The sequence below is a fragment of the Perognathus longimembris genome, chromosome 22 (genome assembly GCF_023159225.1).
Source record: "Perognathus longimembris pacificus isolate PPM17 chromosome 22, ASM2315922v1, whole genome shotgun sequence".
In the NCBI taxonomy this organism is placed as follows: Eukaryota; Metazoa; Chordata; class Mammalia; order Rodentia; family Heteromyidae; genus Perognathus; species Perognathus longimembris.
The window spans coordinates 27,422,981-27,442,037 of NC_063182.1; the positions used below are offsets into that span (position 1 = coordinate 27,422,981).

At 35.9% G+C, this 19,057-nt stretch overlaps 1 protein-coding gene across 1 annotated transcript in view; it reads right to left on the reverse strand.

The window, feature by feature from the left end:
* The window catches only part of Chd1 (chromodomain helicase DNA binding protein 1), a 77,712-nt gene that overhangs the window by 41,236 nt on the left and 17,419 nt on the right, over positions 1-19,057 (reverse strand). The window contains exons 3-14 of the mRNA XM_048331580.1: positions 14,390-14,591; positions 12,945-13,061; positions 11,037-11,101; positions 7,465-7,614; positions 7,055-7,329; positions 6,163-6,388; positions 5,733-5,833; positions 5,193-5,371; positions 3,927-4,054; positions 1,960-2,176; positions 1,426-1,515; positions 69-259 (exon numbers count right to left, since the gene is read on the reverse strand). Of these exons, the coding sequence (XP_048187537.1) occupies positions 69-259; positions 1,426-1,515; positions 1,960-2,176; positions 3,927-4,054; positions 5,193-5,371; positions 5,733-5,833; positions 6,163-6,388; positions 7,055-7,329; positions 7,465-7,614; positions 11,037-11,101; positions 12,945-13,061; positions 14,390-14,591 (1,941 nt within the window). The remainder of the gene's footprint in view (positions 1-68; positions 260-1,425; positions 1,516-1,959; positions 2,177-3,926; positions 4,055-5,192; positions 5,372-5,732; positions 5,834-6,162; positions 6,389-7,054; positions 7,330-7,464; positions 7,615-11,036; positions 11,102-12,944; positions 13,062-14,389; positions 14,592-19,057) is intronic.

Consider the following 19,057-nt stretch of genomic DNA (forward strand, 5'->3'; position numbering starts at 1 on the left):
TTCTCCCCCCACTGAACATTATTAGCTCCAAAACAATTATATAACTGCATATCCCAAGTATGTCTTACTTTTCTGGCATAATGAAATGTAGCAATGACCACAGCTCTTTGAGGGAGTTTTGTAGAGGCGTTCCAGTGATAAGGAGGCGATGGTTAGATTTAAAATCTATTAAAGTTTTATATAGAAGGGAATCATCATTTTTTAATCGATGTGCTTCATCAACACCTATAAATGCCCAATTTAGACCACCAAGAAATGCCTTAAAAACAGAAAGACACAGTTAATATTTTGACAGAATAATGAAATTCAAATCTACCCTTCCAATTTGATCTCAATTTTATGGGTATTAAAAATGGGGAAAATCAGGAAAGGGGGAGGGGGGATGAGGGAAGAGGTAACGAATTGTACAAAAAATGTACCCACTGCCTTATGTATGAAACTGTAACCCCTCTGTACATCACTTAGACAATAAGTATTCAGAAAAAAATAGGGAAAATTCAAACTTTAAAAAATTCTAAATTTCAAAGAAAAATTATTAAATATTTATTAAACCTTCAAATAAAAACATTCACTCTGAAAAATACAGCTTCTGTGACTAATTTTGGCCATGAATAAATACAAAATACAAACTCAAACTACTTTTTCTGCTAGTCCTGGAGCTTGATCAGGGTTTAGACATTGTTCCCCAGTTTTTTGTGCACAAAGGCTAGTTCTACCACTAGAGCCCCTCTTGCAGCTTTTTGGTGGTTAACTGGAGAGAAGAGTCTTAGGAACTTTCCTGACCAAGCTAACTTCAAACCATGAGCCTTAGACCTCATCCTCCTGAGTATCTAGGGTTATAGGTGTGAGCCACCAGCACCTAGGTCAATTCAAACTTTTTAGTACAAGTAACTTGTATCACCACTTGAAATAAAAAAAAAACTTTTAGTCTAAGTTATGTAACAGTCTATTAAATGTCAATTTGGAACAGTGTCATACTTCAAGTATAGCATAACTCATTGCATGATTTTTATGGACTACAAATTCCTAATAAATAGCAAGTGTCTTATAAAGTAGATGAAATAATTAAATGACACCGTAGTTACAAAGCACTTAGTGTATGTAGTGCTTAACACCGTGGTCGTTTAAATATGTTAAGACATCTTCACTTATAAATCAAAAGACATTCATTTAAGAGTTGGGAAACTTTTCTAAAAAGGGATAGATAATATTTTAGACCCTGTAGACCAATATGTGGTCTCTATCATTCTTCTTACAAAACCTTTTAAGTTTAATCTTTTGAAACTCTTTAAAATGTAAAGAACATTCTTAGCTCAAGGACCATTAAGAATGTCCTTAAAATGACTTAAGCGCCTTCATCCTTTTCACAACATATAGTATAGGAAAACTGATAAACACCAAATAAAAAACACAGCCAATACACACCTTATCCTTCAGTAAAATCTCGTAAGTTGTTAAAAGTATATTAAATTTTAACCGTTTGGTCTGGGGATGCATCCACTCATGAGTTCTTATCTATAAGGAAAATTTCAGGACAATATAAATAGATTTCTTTTTGTAAGTGCCCTTCTACTTAAAATATAAGCTAAAATAAAAGCCATTCAAAATACTTCAGAACCTATGAACATGTTCATGTAATAAAAGTCAATATTCTTTATACAAGATGCTTTTGATTTTTATCATAATAGGTTACATCTCATACATAACAATTTTACTACATATTTTTTACTAAAGAGCTCTGATTTTAAAAAAAACATAAGAGCTAAGTCCATTTAATGACCCATATAAAAGGAAAAATTATACACATGTAAATACTGAACTAAATTTGAATTTTACTACAGCCAATTAAATATGGACTACTGGACTTATTCTGGTATGCTGGAATAAACAAAAAAATACAATATGTATTCTTAAAAGTAAGTTATGTCTAGATTTCTACTTTGAGGAGAAATGTCTTACCATGTTTCTGCTATTAATGTCACCTAAATAAACCACAGCATTCATTTGAGAAGCCCATGTCTGAATCTCCCTTTGCCAGGAAGTGAGCGTAGAGAGTGGAACGACTAGTAGAAAAGGTCCATACAACTGATGTTCATGAAACAAATAGTTCAAAAATGAGATCGTCTGTATTGTTTTTCCAAGGCCCATTTCGTCAGCAAGTATGCAACTATTTCCTCTACAAAGTTAAAAAACAAAAACTCCATTACAAAGGTTCCAAAACACGAAATTTTTTATTATATCATGTATAACCATTTATATGACATACATAAAATTATATATAACATGTCATTTTATTAGCTACAATTAAAACTATAAATAATCTGGCTAAAGATGTACTCAGTAACATTATAGGAAAAGTAGGGTTTTAATATGGTAGGCCAGAGGGTTTTAAAGATCACCGTATTGTCCTTAATCAATTATGAAGCCAATACTACGAATCATCTTCCAGAAGTAGAGTCCAGACATATTAAATATGTAAGAAGTTATTTAGAAAGCACACAGGTGAAAAACCATAAAGTAAAATTTATTGTAGAAAGTTGTCTATACTCTCAAGAGTGGGGATCACCAAAGATGAGAGGAAAAATGGAGGCCTAAACCATTATTAGAAATTACTAGAAGAAAACCGGGCACTGGTGGCTCACGCCTGTAATCCTAGCTACTCAGGAGGCTGAGATCTGAGGAACATGGTTCAAAGCCAGCCCAGGCAGGAAAGGACGTGAGACTCTTGTCTGCAATTAACCACCAGAAAAACCAGAAGTGGTGCTGTGGCTCAACTGGTAGACCTCTAGCTTTGAGCTGAAGAGCTCAGGAACAGCGCCCAGGCCCAGAGATCAAGCCCCATGACTAGAGAGGGAGAGAAGGGGAGAGAGAGAGAACTGGAAGAGATTATGGATTGGATATGTATGAGTGATTTTTTTAAATTGAATAAAATTATTTTTAAGAACGGCAACAAGTTATATTGTAACATCAATTCATTGAGTCTTCTTCCTAGTATTTAAGTGCTGTTTATACAAACTAGGATTAATATAAAGAAAATGTCAAAAGGTCATGTTAATGGAAACTCCCCCAAATTCTTAATTTGTAAAATTTTTATTCTTTCTGCCACTCTCTAGATCCCCTGCCCACTACTTCACACATCCTCCTTTTCTGCTTACACAGCCAAAATATGGCAAACAGAGTGAGCTGCTTATACTCTCACTGCCTATGTATTTCTCCAACAGATTTCTTCACAACTGTCAATGAGAATAATTTCCTATTTTGCAGAACTGGTGGTACTCTGCAAGAAAAGGGGGGGGGGAACCCCTTGACAAGATGGAGAAATATAAACAGAAAAACTGAATTTACAAAGGCCAAAGAGAGATATCCTAATCTTAAACCTCTTCTCCCCCTCTTAACTTCTTGACTAGCTTTTAGTTCAGTGACTATGCAGCCCAGGGTAATACATTAGAATAATGCTAGCAACACATTTCATCTACCAAGCTCTGTATTCCCGTATCAAGGAACTGCTGATATCTTAAGAGCTAAGGTTTGAAGATAAGAAAACATCTTAAAATTTTCAAATACTTTTCAATTGAATATTATTGTGGTTTTTCATTATGGTTACTCTAAGGGAAATCTCACATTCTTTTTAAACTGAAGAATTATGACTAAGCTAAAGAAATGATTAAAATGAAATAATGAAGGATTTTTTTTGTATAGCCTAAAGGAGTTCTAGACCATCCACTAGAGAAGCTGCTTCAGTAAATACTGATTTGTCACAGTGTGGTCTCTGGACCTTACCTGCTCCACCATGGGGTGACCACTAGATAACTACTAGGAGAAGATCACTAACTGGTTTTATCTGTAAATATATAATCTAGTTATCTGAGGTGGAAGAGTAATGTCTTATTCCCACAAATTAAGTACATTATTCAAAATATACTTACTTGCACCAAGAGTGAGCAAGCCAATTTAAACCATTCAGTTGATAATCTCTTAATTCTAAACCCTCATGCCCTCCAATATAGCATGGTTGCTTCTTCAGTGCTACAAACCTTGGTCTTTGTTTCAATACCTTTAGTAGAAATAAATAATATGCACAATTACAGAGTTTAAGCAATTAGAGTACACAATGAAAATTTTAGCTTTCGCTATAAACTTTAACACTTCATCCTGAGTCATCATGTTAGGCATTTTATGACTGAAAATATATTTGCTAAGCTAAGTGTGGTGGTACATGGCTTGCAAGACAAGATCAGTTTGGGCTGTACAAGAAAACGCTATCTCAAAAACACAAAACATAACACATAAGAGGATTTGGTCAAATACCCCATTTTTCTCTGACTCTAGCAAGAATTCAGTGAAATATTTTGTCATTTCTTTGAAAAAAGTAAAATTCATAAAATAATGTATTCGCCAAAATATATAGGCCTTATATACCTCACAAACATGTTCAACCACGCATAACCACTGCTTTAGCCTCAATTTAGAAGCAAACAATAAGACTGGACTTTTCCATTAAATTTGATTTCAAAATAACAATGCCAATTTAATTCAAGCTTAAAACAAAAAGTGTTGGCAATTCCTAGACCTTAAAACTATCACTAATCTCTTGATGCAGGTGTCAGGCCACATTCCTGTAATCCCAGCTATTCAAGTGGTAAAGATAGGATGAAGAGTTCAAATCCAGCCCAGGCAAAGTTAAGCCCTACCTCAAAAACAAAAGGGCTGAGGATTAACCAATGATTGGCATACATGCTGCAATCAATCCTCAGTACCTCCAATAACCAAAAAACCTAGCACTAATATTTTCATATAATCAGTAAAATCCCAAAACTATTAGTTAAAGCAATCCTGAATACTTCCTTATATGTCTCTCTTTTTTTCCTACCTGAGGAGACAATATGTACTATTTTTTAAATCAAACAGATATTTCTATCCTAGCAGTCACTGTGCATGATTGAACACCAACAACCATCACCATCACCAATTTAGCATCTTTCTTACACACTGCCATCACCTAGTATAAAAACAATGTTGATTGTAGGATCACAAAGCAATTAAGAGGATACTCACTTCCCTAAAACCTACTAACCAAGAAATACTCTCTCCTTTAGTCTGTCTGAAATTAGGATTCAGCTCTATACTTAAAATATTTATGTTAATGGTATATAAGCACATTTCACTAATTTAAAATTACAAACAATACTCACTTTACAATCTTTAAAAGGAGTGGTTTTTGATTGGTTTCTGCTAAAATACTCATCAATACATGCTTGAAACTTTTTGGAAATGAGAGCTCCATCTTCCCAGCTGCACTCTGAATATGGAAGGCCCTGCCATTTGCAATAATAATCAGGATAACCCGCTGCTGACTTTTGATTGGAATGAGCTGTGAAAAAAAGTTAAGTATCTTATTTACATTTAATCTCATCAAAGAGAGATTATGGTTTACTAATTCTTAGTAATGACTACAGTAATAAAAATTAGTAAACTACAGTGCTATATTTTAGTCAGAGTAAGCTACTGTATTTGATGTGTAAGTAGTTAATTTTTGATGTTTAGATAGATGTCAAGGGCAAAAAGGTAAAAATATAGCCAACCATGGTGGGACACACTTATAATCCCAGCTAGTCAGAGTGCTGAGGTAGAAGGATTAAAATATAAGGCCATCATGCACAACAAAGCAATACACATCGCATAACAAACCAACTAAACTAAATGATACTTTCCCAGACTCAATCAATACTAACCAATTATACGCTCCACTATTTGATACTGTTTATGTAGATCATCTGTAAGTTCTTGCTGGCAATTATAGTATTCCACATCTTCTGGTGAAGCATTTTTCAACCTGTAAAATTTTAATCCAGGAACAGCCTTAAAAATTGCCTCAAAATAAATTACACTTCCAAATATTATCTATAGCACAAGACATCCCATTCTGATAGCCCGACCATTTTAAAATTAAATTAAGTTTGAATAAGAAATTAAAAAGAAATAAATCATTATATTCAAACTTTATAAATTTGTAATATATATGCAAGAAGCAATCAAAGAGTTTCACCTTGAGAGGAGTACAGTACAAATAAGCTGTGAATTGATCCTTAACTTCATCTCCCTTTTTATGAAAAAAGCTTAGTAATAATTTTTTACTATAAAAATGACATGTAGTATATTTACCATCTTACTGTTTCCTGATCTTTTTTCTTATAGTTATCCAATTTTTTCATTCCCCTAACATTCTGCTGCTTAAGAGTTTCTTCTGTCTCCCACGTGTTGTGGATATGGGACCATCCTTTCCATTTAATTAAATACTGGACGTCTCCTGCTTCCTTGTTTTTGTCAAATCCTGCATTCGGGTCACCATCTGCTTCAACTGCATATATGGTTGTAGTAGCACCAGTAGCTAAGAACAAAAGTGTAAGACTTTCTATGTGGTTCTGTTATGAGATTATCCTTTCAACTCATTTTCAATAATAACAAATACAAAAATACTCTCCTAAACAGATCACCTCTCAAGTACAGAAATTTATGGAAAAACTATGTTTTTTATACAACAACAACAACAAAATACACTCATATTTTTACAAATAAACTAATCCCCTCAGTTTTAAAATTACGGAAAAGAAGACTTTCAAACTGCAGTGGACTACTTGAAATTATATAGGAATATATAATGAGGATGGAAATTATTGTTTCAATTTCAAGTTACCATCTTTTAACATTAAATCAAGATAAGATATAAAATATATTTAAGTTGCTAGGAAAAAGCTTTGCAGAAATCAAAACCTTGGTGAAATCCAAAATCCTTAAATGTCAACTAATTAAGTATATATAACAAGATACTCAAATCGCAAGTCAGAAATAAAGAATCCAAAATGTAGGATATGATTGTTCATATTTACATTGTGAAGAAATATCAGGGGCTAACAAAGCATAGGTTTAGATTTTCAAAAAGTAAAATAGTAAAAAGTCAAAGATAGTAGCTTTCAAAACTGAAAAATTTTCAGGAAAGTTTATAATACTCTAGTGCATGACTGAAGCGAACAGTGAAATGTCTTTTGAAAAATACCTCCTTTTCTTCCAATACGACAATCCATAAACCTTTCTATTGTTTCAAATTCCTCTTCCTCGGGTTGAGGAACATCCTCTCCACAGACTTCCAGTAGGTCATCAGAATCTGTTTTCATTTCTTCATCTTCCTTGTAGCTAACATTGACAGTAGCTTGTCGACGAGAACTTCTTTTGTCATTATCATAATCTTCCTCATCATCATCATCATCTTCAGATGAATCAATCTGTCTCTTTTTTTGTCCAAGAAGCTTTTTTCCATTTTTTGACTTAGATCTAGTGAGATACAGGGCAAACAAAGTGTCTTAAAGAAATACTCTAAGCAGTCATGAAACAAAATTTGAGAAATCATATGCAAAAAAACAACTTTCCTAAAAAATCGTTTTTAGCACCGTCAAATATTATACTCACCTACTTGGAGGTTTTCTGCTTTTGACTTTGTTTTTTGGCTCATAATCAGATTCTGTTTCATCACAACTACTTTTATCTCTTTCTTCTTCAGATTCTGTATCTGAACCAGACTGAGATGGAGATCCTGACCCAGACATCTGCCAATCTTCACTATATGTATTTACAAAACACAAACATTCACATATACGTAAGTAAACTGTGACTAATAAAATACAAAGATGATCAAATCAGATAAATTATAATCCACTGAATTTAAATAATACTGTGGCTTCTATACATATTACAAAACACCCAATGTTCAGTACAATAACACTGGAAAGAATCCTTTTTAACTCCAGAGTTTTAATGATCATTTAATCAATCCTCATATAAATGGCAAGCAAATAAATGATGTTTTGACAGTCATTCTGGATGAATGCATATAATTTAAAGGACTCTCATGGATTTATTGTTAAAAATTTTGGACAGTAGACTTGTCACCACTAAAAAGCAAATTTTTTAAAGATCATAATTCCTTTTAGTCTCTAGTGGCTATGTTGTTGTTTTTTTTTTAATCCTTTAAAATTGCTTTTTGAAAAATGTAAATAAAGCCACTACCATCAGGTTTGGGGGCTCATGCCTATAATCCTAGCTTATAAGAAGTCTAGAAGCAAAAGCTAGCCCAGCAGAAAAATATATGAGGCTCCATCTGTAAAAGCTTAGAGGGCCCAAGTGGTAAAACACCAATTAAGCAAGCAAGTCAAGGAAGTATGGGGCCCTGAGTTAGGAGTAAAGGATAGGATAGGGAACACACTCCCAAAATTATCATCTCAACTAATCTCCAATGATTTCCTCATCCTTAGTACTACTATTAATTTAATCTATTTTCTTTTCAATACACAGAGGAAAAAATACTGGATGCACACATCAATATTGATATTATATAAAATTCAAATGAAAGATACATGTTAAATTCTTTCTTTGTGAGTGTATGTATATGTCTGAGCATGGGTCTGTGTGCAAGAGCATACTGGGGGGCTTGAACTCAGAGCTGCATGCTTTCCCCTGTCTGGCTTTTTGCTGGCTAATTGGAGGTGGTATGTTAAGGACTTTTCAGTTCAGATCTGGCTCCAATCCTGAATCCTCTGATCCCAGCATTTTGAGTAACTAGGATTATAAGCATGTGCCATTGTAATTCTTATACTTACAACTGAGTATTCCTAACAGGAAAGCATGAAATTCTGGAATACTTGTAGTGTCACATCAGTGCTCACGTTTCAAACTCTGCATTTTTATATTAGAGACACTCAAGAGGTAAAGTCTATGAAAATAATCCAAAATCTGAATTCTTAAACTTGAAATAATTCTGGCCCCAAGCATTTTAGATAAGAGACTTAACCTCTGCCCAGACCTATTTTACCACTGCTTTTCTTCCATTGCTCTGCTTCTCTTACAGTAATTTTGACTATATTGAAGACATCAAAGCAAACAAGTTCAATTGAACCTTTTTTTGTGTGATTAACTAGATAAGAGTCTCATGAACTTTCCTGCCTGGGTGGCTTTTTTAAACCAAGATATCAAAGCAAACAAGTTCAATTGAACCTTTTTTTTTGTGATTAACTAGATAAGAGTCTCATGAACTTTCCTGCCTGGGTGGCTTTTTTAAACCATAATCCTCAGATCTTAGTCTCCTGAACTTCTGAGATTATAGATAGGCATGAGGCACAGGTGTTCCACCAAATGACAGTTTTTATATCTAAGCAAATCTATTCATTAGCTTAAATAACTCATTTTTATAAAATGTTATTTTCCATATCCATGCTAAGTTTAGCTAACAAGATATTAGGCTGGGTGCCAGTGGCTCGCGCCTGTAGTCCTAGTGACTCAGGAGGCTGAGATCTGAGGATCAATGTTTGAAGCCAGCCAGCGCAGGAAAAGTCCATGAGACTCTTATCTCCAATTAACCACCAGAAACCTGGAAGTGGAGCTGTGGCTCAAAGTGGTAGAGCACTAGCCTTGAGTAAAAGGGGACAGTGCCCAGTCCCTGAGTTCAAGCATCACCACCAACTGAGAGAGAAAAAAAAAGAACTCAGAGGCAAAAAGCTAAGCAGTAGAGCAGCTGCCTAGCAAGCATGAGGCCTAGGGTTCAAACCCCAGTACTGCCAAAAAAATTTTCAAACATAAAAACTAACAACTAGGTAGAAGGCAAATAGCCAATGAGACACAAAATACAATGGTTTTGCACTGATAACTACACTATGGGGATGGCTTTCCTAGTGTATATAGGGCCTTGGATTTGATTCTAGGCAACACACACACACACACACACACACACACGGGTGGAGGAGGGAGGTAGTATAAAACAGATCTGAATAAGCCACAGTTCAGAAGAGCAATAAAAGGATTAAAAACATGATACAGTAAGCTCCATGCAGCACGATCCAATATACATCCATTAACAGAAGTACCCTATTGATTTATAAAATGAGAAATAGAAAATATTTTATAAGATATTTTATAAACTAATAAAAAAATCTAAACATTAGACACATGAATCCAGTGGAAGAAAAATAAGCTGTATATAACTATAATCCCAACACTCAGGAGGCTGAGGCAGAAGTTCTCAAGTTAAGAGTCAGTCTGAAGCTACCCTTAGAAATATAGATCAAAAATAAATGAACTAATAAACATATGAATAAAACGAACATGGATAACATGAAAACAAATAGAGCCAGGAGCCAGTAGGCTCATGCCTGTAATCCTAGCTACTCAGAAGGCTGAGATCTGAGGATTGTGATTCAAACCTAGCCTGGGCAGGAAAGTCTAAGAGACTCTTATCTCCAATTAATCACAGAAAAAGCCAGAAATGGTGCTGGGGCTCAAGTGGCAGAGTGCTAGCCTCAAACAAAAGGAGCTAGACAGCACAGAAGCCCAGAATTCAAGGCACAGGACTGACCAAAAAAAAAGGAAGAAGAACAAGAAAAATAGGAACTATAATAGCCTAGGGGTAATAGCCTCATATACATGAAGCCCTGGGTTCAATTCCTCAGCACCACTTATATAGAAAAGGCCGAAAGTGGCGCTATGGCTAAGTGGTAGAGTGCTAGTCTTGAATAAAAAGAAGCCAGGGACAGTGCTCAGGCCCTGAGTTCAAGCCCCAGGACTGGCCAAAAAAAAAAAAAAAATCCAGAGTGTGATCTAACTCTTCAAAGTATTTGGATCATGATTTGTAAGACAACTACATTGAGTTCTAGTTGAATTCTGCAGATAATGTTAATTTCATGTGTAGAACAATAAAGATAAAAATCCTAATAAAATCAATCATCTTTTAGCCCTCAGTGCCTATGTTTTCCAAGTTAAGAAAATTTTTAACATATTTTGTTATTACTTTAAAGTTTATAAACATATAGAAAGAAAAGTTGTACGAAACAAGGAAGTAGCATTAATAACTCAGATGGTCACTGAAGGATAAATGTTACAGATAGCTTAAATTAACTTACAGCATACCAAAAGAGAAGAATTTACAAAATAGATTTGGGGACTGTCTTGTAAAAGAAGAGAAACATTAGCAACTTAGTTACAAAATGGCTTACTCTTTATGCTTTTTCCTTTTGACCGCACTTGATGAATCATCAGAATCTTCACTGCTAGAGGAATCCTGGAGAGAAAAATAAAATCAGTGTCATTTCATTCATTAATAAATTAAAATTAGCCATGTAGGCAAATTTTTCCTTGGTATATTGTTGAACATTTACTTTGCTAGCAACAGTATCTGTAACGCCTTTTGTTTTGTTCCATTTATTAAAGCATTAACATTTTTGATTCAAATTAAAATCAGACAACCATCACAATTAGCATTTTGCAACAAACCTAACAATCTACTCTCTGCAGACCATGTCTGCTGTATAATATGGCCCCCGAAAAGGTGTTGTGGTACACCAAACTTGGAAATAATGCTTTTCTTCACCACACGTTTTTCATATAGTTTTCCCTAAATGTTTTTGTGCATACACACAACATGAATGCTTGTACTGAGACAGGAACTATTATGTTGTTTACCCTTCAAAACTGTTCTTTAAAAACTATTGTGTAGGGGCTGGGAATATGGCCTAGTAGTAAAGTGCTCCCCACATATACATGAAGCCCTGGGTTCGATTCCTCAGCACCACATGTATAGAAAAAGCCGGAAGTGGTGCTGAGGCTCAGGTGGTAGAGTGCTAGCCTTGAGCAAAAAGAAGCCAGGGACAGTGCTCAGGCCCTGAGTTCAAGCCCCAGGTCTGGCAAAAAAAAACCAAAAAACCCAAAATACAAAAAACTATTGTGGGGCTGGGAATATGGCCTAGAGGCAAGAGTGCTTGCCTTGTATACATGAGGCCCTGGGTTCGATTCGTCAGCACCACATATACAGAAAATGGCCAGAAGTGGCACTGTGGCTCAAGTGGCAGAGTGCTAGCCTTGAGCAAAAAGAAGCCAGGGACAGTGCTCAGGCCCTGAGTTCACGGCCCAGGACTGGCAAAAAAAAAGCCAAACTATTGTGTAACTATTTTGTGTTATTGCTGAGGAAGGGATAGAGAGGGGATGGTTAACATGCTCATAAATGGTAGTTGGTCAGGAGTAATAATTTCTAAATATGTTATACAACAGTAAGGATAGCTATAGTTGGCAACAATTAAACATTTCAAAACAGCTACTGCAAAATGATTAATGGCCAGGCACAGGTGGCTCATGCCTGTAATCCTAGCTATTCAGGAAGCTGAGATTTGAGAATTCATGGTTCAAAGCCAGCATGGGCAGAAAAGTCCAAATTAACCACTCAAAAACCAGAAGTGGAGTTGTGGCTCAAAGTGGTAGAGCACTATCTTTGAGCAAGAGGACAGTGCCCCAGGCCCCTATGATTGGGGGGGTGGGGGGATGTTCAATGTTCCCAACAGAAAATATGTCCGAGATTGTTATTCTAGACATAATAACCTCTGTGTTATATGCAAGCATCTTGGGGGTGATTATTCCTCATTATATACATATAATGAAATATTATATGTAATAAATATGTACGTGTAATTGAAAAATAAACAATTTTAAAGCTTTTTATGTTATTATGTATGAATACAATCTAATGCTATATATCCTCATTGATGACTGGGCATATATAAAATAACTTATAGGTGTATATTACCGACTTATTTCGTATTTACTTTTTTTAGAGAGAGGGTCTTACTATGCATACTGCTATAGCTTTAAATTTACAATCCTCCTGTCTAAACAAGGAATTAGAACCATACACCAACATACCCAACTAGTTTATTTCTAATTTTGGTATAAAGACATTGCACAAATTTCTCATTGACTATTTGGAACTAATCTCTAAAAGTGGAGATAATTAGTGATAGTATGTCTATAATGCAAAATGTGTGACACATATGTTTCTTATTTGCACTTTCAAAGCAATTATATTAAGCACGAGGTCCAGTCTCTTAATATGCCAGCTTATAAAGAACACTGACCTCTTCTGATCCACTATTAGATGAAGCTGGATGCTGTTGCTGCTGCTGCTGCTGCTGCTGTTTCTTGAGCATTGCAGATCTCTGAACAGCTAAAATACTAGGGCTAGACTTCCAAAACTGTAACAGATACATGAACCAGATAATAAAACCTAACAACAACTTGGGGGAAGAAACAACAGGCTAACTGACACTTCTAACATTTTCACACCTTACAAGTAATAAATTAAAGCTATTTTATTTGCTTGTGTTATATATAATGCAATATCCTTGCCATACAAGTTAAATAAAATGCTAAACTTTAATTTTATGTAAGTTATGGTGTGTTGAATTTCAGACATCCTTTTGTTGTTTACGGTATTATTTCAAGAAGAAAATAGTAATAACAGTACTACAAACAGTGTGGCTACCTACTTTATCCGTGTGAGGTAAAGATAAAGAACCTGGTCAAAATATAAATCCATTTTGTCACTAAGCACATTACATTAGTTCAGTCTTTAAAAAATAATAATAATAAGAGTTCTTGGGCTGGGAATATGTCCTAGTGGCAAGAGTGCTTGCCTCCTACACATGAAGTCCTTGGTTTGATTCCTCAGTACCACATAAATAGAAAATGGCCAGAAGTGGCGCTGTGGCTCAAGGGGGCAGAGTGCTAGCCTTAAGCAAAAAGAAGCCAGGGACAGTGCTCAGGCCCTGAGTCCAAGGCCCAGGACTGGCCAAAAAAAAAAAAGGAGTTCTTCGGGTTGGGAATATGGCCTAGTGGCAAGAGTGCTTGCCTCGTATACATAAAGTCCAAGGTTCGATTCCCCAGTACCATATATATAGAAAATGGCAAGAAGTGGCACTGTGGCTCAAGTGGCAGAGTACTAGCCTTGAGCAAAGAGAAGCCAGGGACAGTGCTCAGGCCATGAGTCCAACAGTCAGAACTGGCAAAAAAAAAAAAAAAAAGAGTTCTTTAATAAATAATGAAGCAGTAAGTTGATTTATATGCTTGCCTGTGCATCTTATCTCCTTATGGAATGGAACTCTAAGTAATAAAGCATATACTGTTAATGAAACTGGATGGGTTTTATTTACAAGAGCACATAAAGCCCTTTTTTTACCCATGATTCTATAGGGATGAACCCAAGGCCTCACACAGGATAGGCAGGTGCTCCAATCATTAAGCTATACTCTAAAATTCAGGAAACTGAACACTTTTGAAATTTAATCTCTGTCTCAGAAAAGGCAGAATTTTATCTGGTTGTAAGTACATTTTATTCTTGCTGTCTTAGTTACATCTCTTTTAAGGCAATTAGTCTAAATATATTACCACAGGCTCAAGATTCACTAAAAGTAAATTTAATCTTTAATTTTTCAACCTAGAAGTTCTGTTAAGAATAGTATAAGCCAATGCTAGAAATTTGCCCAAAGTAATAAGAAACCTATTTTTATTGATATTTTATTACCTCTGCTCCATCAACTTTCGGTGGTTTGGCTTGAACTTTGTTTTCTCGGGATGTATCTGACTCAGATTCTGACTGACTGCCTGAGTCAGATCCAGAGTCGGAGTCACTGCTACCTGACTGGCTACTGCTTCCATCACTGCTGCTCCCAGAACTTGAACCTGATCCAGAGCCTGATGCTGACCCAGAATCATCATCCGACTGGCTAAAAGTTGAAAATAAACAGATTTCAAACAAAATTCATTAGGAATTTAATTTTTAAAAGTCAGTAGAAAACGTAAGCCATTAAACATTTCATATTTCAACTCTATGTGGCCAAAGAGAAAAAAAATGCTAAGTTTTAAATAACTTACATACATACTTGACACATTAACTTCCGGTTGGGGTAAAACATAGGCTGGAATCATAAGCCTAATTAATTAGCAAATCCTACCAAGTACAGAATCCTAGGCTAGAAACTTAAACAAAACAAGCCATAGAACATATACCTTTAAAAGGTTAGCTCTAGTAATTATAAATTAGGAATAACTGAAGAAAATTCTTGCTGTATCAACATATGTATTTGTAGTTTCTACTTGCTTCTAAGATTATACCTCTGGAGGAAGCATGATAGTAGCATGCTCTTCTAACTGCATGAAGGCTGTGGCAAGAAGAACATGTGAGTTCTCAAGGCCAGCCTGAGTAACAGAGCCTCAACAGAGCCAGACTCTTGTTTCAAACAAAACCAAAAGAGGAAAACAATATTTATAATTTCATTCTGTCATCCCAGGACATTGTAATTAAGACACTATACTACTTAATTTGCTTTTTAAAGATTAGTTACATCTCTGGAGAAAATGGTTCAACAGAAATAAACCTAAAATAGCCAATTCTCATAATATTTATAATATCTACATACAACCATAGGAGAGTAATTAATATCACAACACAAAACTATTTTAATTCCATTTCTAAGTCTTGGTACAAGGTAGTAAAATTATGGTCTAAAAGTATGACTAAAAATTCCAAAGACATTTGTTCATTCTGTAGTAAACATCTGAATAGCTGATAACTCACACAACAGACTCAGCTTTTGACATGATCTCACCTAGTTTCATGAAAAACTACAGGTAGAAACATAGTCACATGGCAGAGACAGAGGGGTCTTTCCTTCTGTAATTTTCGAAAGTACCACCAGATGGCAGAATTGCTCTAAGAAACATTTTGCATGAGGGCTGGGGATATGGCCTAGTGGCAAGAGTGCTTGCCTCCTAAACATGAGGCCCTGGGTTCAATTCCCCAGCACCACATATAAAGAAAACGGCCAGAAGTGGCGCTGTGGCTCAAGTGGCAGAGTGCTAGTGTTGAGCAAAAAGAAGCCAGGGACAGTGCTCAGGCCCTGGGTCCAAGCCCCAGGACTGGCCAAAAAAAAAAAAAAAAAAAAAAAAAAACATTTTGCATGAAACCTGAACAGTTTGCTGATTCTCCAAGTGTAAGTTTAAAAATGTTTAAAGTATAAACAAACCATATCCATTCCATGTTTTTTTAATCTAAAAGAGTGTTTACTGTCTCTTGGTTTATGCTACCAAATTAGTTATGACATTATCTCTATTTTTTTTTTATCATGTGGTTGTGGCCTCTAAATGGTTTACGGTATAACTGCCATTTAACTTTGTTTTTAAAGGAGCATTGTTATTTTTCTTGAATCCTCTGAAAGGAATTATAACAACTGCATCTAAGTATTTATTCAATAAATTTTATTGAGAACCATTCATATATTAGGCTTTGAGGGTACTGAGATAAAACAAAGCCTTTGCCAATACCAAAAATTCTAACCTTGAAACAGTCATGTGAATATCATGTTTAAGACAATTGAGCTAGATAAAAAGTACTAAGTTTGGTAGTATCAAAGAACATTCAGAATAAACTGCTGTTAAAACTTACTGGGCTGGTTGCTTACTCCTGTAATTCTAGCTACTGAGGAGGCAGAGGATCCAACAGAGTTTGATGCCAGTCTGGTCAGGAAAGTCTCTAAGAATCACCTCCAATTAACCACCAAAAAGCTGGAGTAGAGCTGTGGCTCAAGTGGAAGAGTGCCAGCCTTGAACAATAAAGAATAAAGCCAAGCGAGACTGCCCAGACCATGAGTTCAAATCCAGGGGCCAGCACGAAAAGGGAAGGGGGGCCGCGAGGGCGAAAGAAAGAAAAAAAAAAACTAATAATAATCCTGCTGTACAAACTACACCTAGGTATATGCCAGGGAAGAATGTAGGGTCAGCACACAATAAAAATACTCATGTTTACTGAAGCACTATTCAATAGCTAAGTGATCGAACAGCCTATGTATACCCATTAGCAGAATAATGGATGAAGAAAATAGTATACACACAATGGAGCATTATTTGGCCATAAAAATGAAATTAAATCATCTTTAGCATATGGACACAATGTTAAATGGAATAAGCTTGGTTCAGAAACAGTATCAGTGTCTTATTATCTATAATCCTGCCTACTTGAGAGAATGAAAACAGAGGCTTGTGGTTGGTTCAAAGCTAGCTTAGGCAGGAAAGTTCTCATGATCTCTTTCTCAATCCATAGCTAAGTGAACTGGTAATATACCTATCATCCTCAAGTTTATGTACAAGACTAGGATTGGGAGGATCTGTGTACATGACACTAGGTAGAGAGGAAAGGTGGACACAGTGGCAAGAGCCTATTTTGGTGGTCCCAAGAACTGTAATTAAGTTTGAGTAGGAGGATCATAGCTAGGGTACTTGCCGAGGCAGGAAGTTAAGACCCTATTCTAAATATTATAACTGGAAAAACAGGACCCAAAAGACATGATTCAATGGTAGAGTGCCAGCTTTTCAAGCTCAAAGACCTGAATTCAAACCCTCGTACCAAAAACCAAATGCACAATGGAGATAGATGACTGGGGAGAACAAGTGGGAAGTGAAAAAAAGGAAAACCAAGGGGCAAAATATGACTGAACTGCAGTGCGTGTTCATCTGAAAAGGACATGATGAAACCTATTTAAAATAATGCATAGAGGAAAGAAGGGAGGGGAGGAGAGAGGAGGAGGAAGAATAGAAAGGGAGGGGAAGCGAGAGGACAGTACAAAAATAGCTCTTTGCAAATTTTTTGTATTTATGACAATATGTCTTTGGCTATTTATGCTCATCAACCAATGTACACATCTGTGAGGTTTTAAATTTATAATCACCTAGCACTAGATCTTGAGATCTAGATTCCCTTCCACACTAAAATAAACTAGTGCCTCTGAGAAATGGCATATTCTAGGGCAGTGACAGGAAAGGTACAAGCTGAACCTAAACAATCTTACTGTGCTAAAAAAGACAGAAAAACAACAAAATGAAGACATGTCAAAAAGATACAGAGGGAAAAGAAAAGATGTAAGAGCCAATGTAAATAGTATAATCGTGTATGGAAATGTAACAAGGAAATTCCCCTCTAAATAAAACGTATTTTTTTTTTTAAGAGTCTCCTAGTAGCTCATACCTAGAATCCTAACTACTCAGGAGGCTGAAATCTGGGGATTATGGTTAAAAGACAGCCAGGGCAAGAACGTCCATGAGATTTTGATCTCCAATTAACCACCAGAAATCCCGAAGTTTGGCTGTGGTTGAAAGTGGTAGCGCACAAGCCTTGAGTGAAAAAGCTCAGGGACAGACAGTGCCAGGCTCTAAATTCACAAATAACAAATAACAAATAAAACAGAGCCGAGTGGCTAGGAATATGGCCTAGTGGCAAGAGTGCTTGCCTCGTATACATGAATCCCTGGGTTCGATTCCCCAGCAACACATATATAGAAAATGGCGAGAAGTGCTATGATGGCTCAAGTGGCAGAGTGCTAGCCTTGCACAAAAAGAAGCCAGGGACAGTGCTCACACCCTGAGTCCCAAGCTCCAGGACTGGCAAAAAAAAAGAACCAAAAATAGAGCCGATGTGAACAAGCTTTCATCAGCCAAATCTGACTTGAGTAGCAAAATAAAGACAGTAAAGGATTATTATCCAGTAAATGAGACTGGAAGCTGTTGAGTCCTTGCTAATAGGTGATTCAAAGACACAGAGAGGAGCAGGTCATGATAGAGCTTGGAATGCCAAGTGGTAGATGTGGGCAGAGTGGTAGTACCAGAAAAGTACCACTTTACATTCCCCACAGAAAATACTAGTAAAAGGTGCAAATTAGCAATGGACCCTAAATCTCAAGGTAAGACTTTGTTAAGTAAGATAATTGCACAGCCTTAAAGTGTCTTCTCACAAGTGGCAATTAGCTGTAAGGAACAAAGTGAAAACCAGTAGAGAAATCAGACAATGCCTTGTCCTGGTGATAAAAAGTAGCAACACTAGGGAGATAAGCCAGTCTCACAAAGACAAATATCACATGTAATCAGGAAAATAGGACATGAAAGGGAAAAGTAGAATATCAGGGATGTGGAAGGAAAGAAGGGGGCTAGGAAAGGGTGATAAACTGGGTGAAAGGATTCAAGTTCATTATATGCAGGTATGAAAACAATTACTTTGTAAAATGGAAATACACTAGCGTAAGGGAAAAAAGTAGCAGCGAATATAGGGATGACAGACAACAGCAGATTCTAAATGTGAGAACTCTTGAGAAACTTACACCATTACTTGAACAGAATAAGGGATTCCTAATCTAGAGTTAAACAT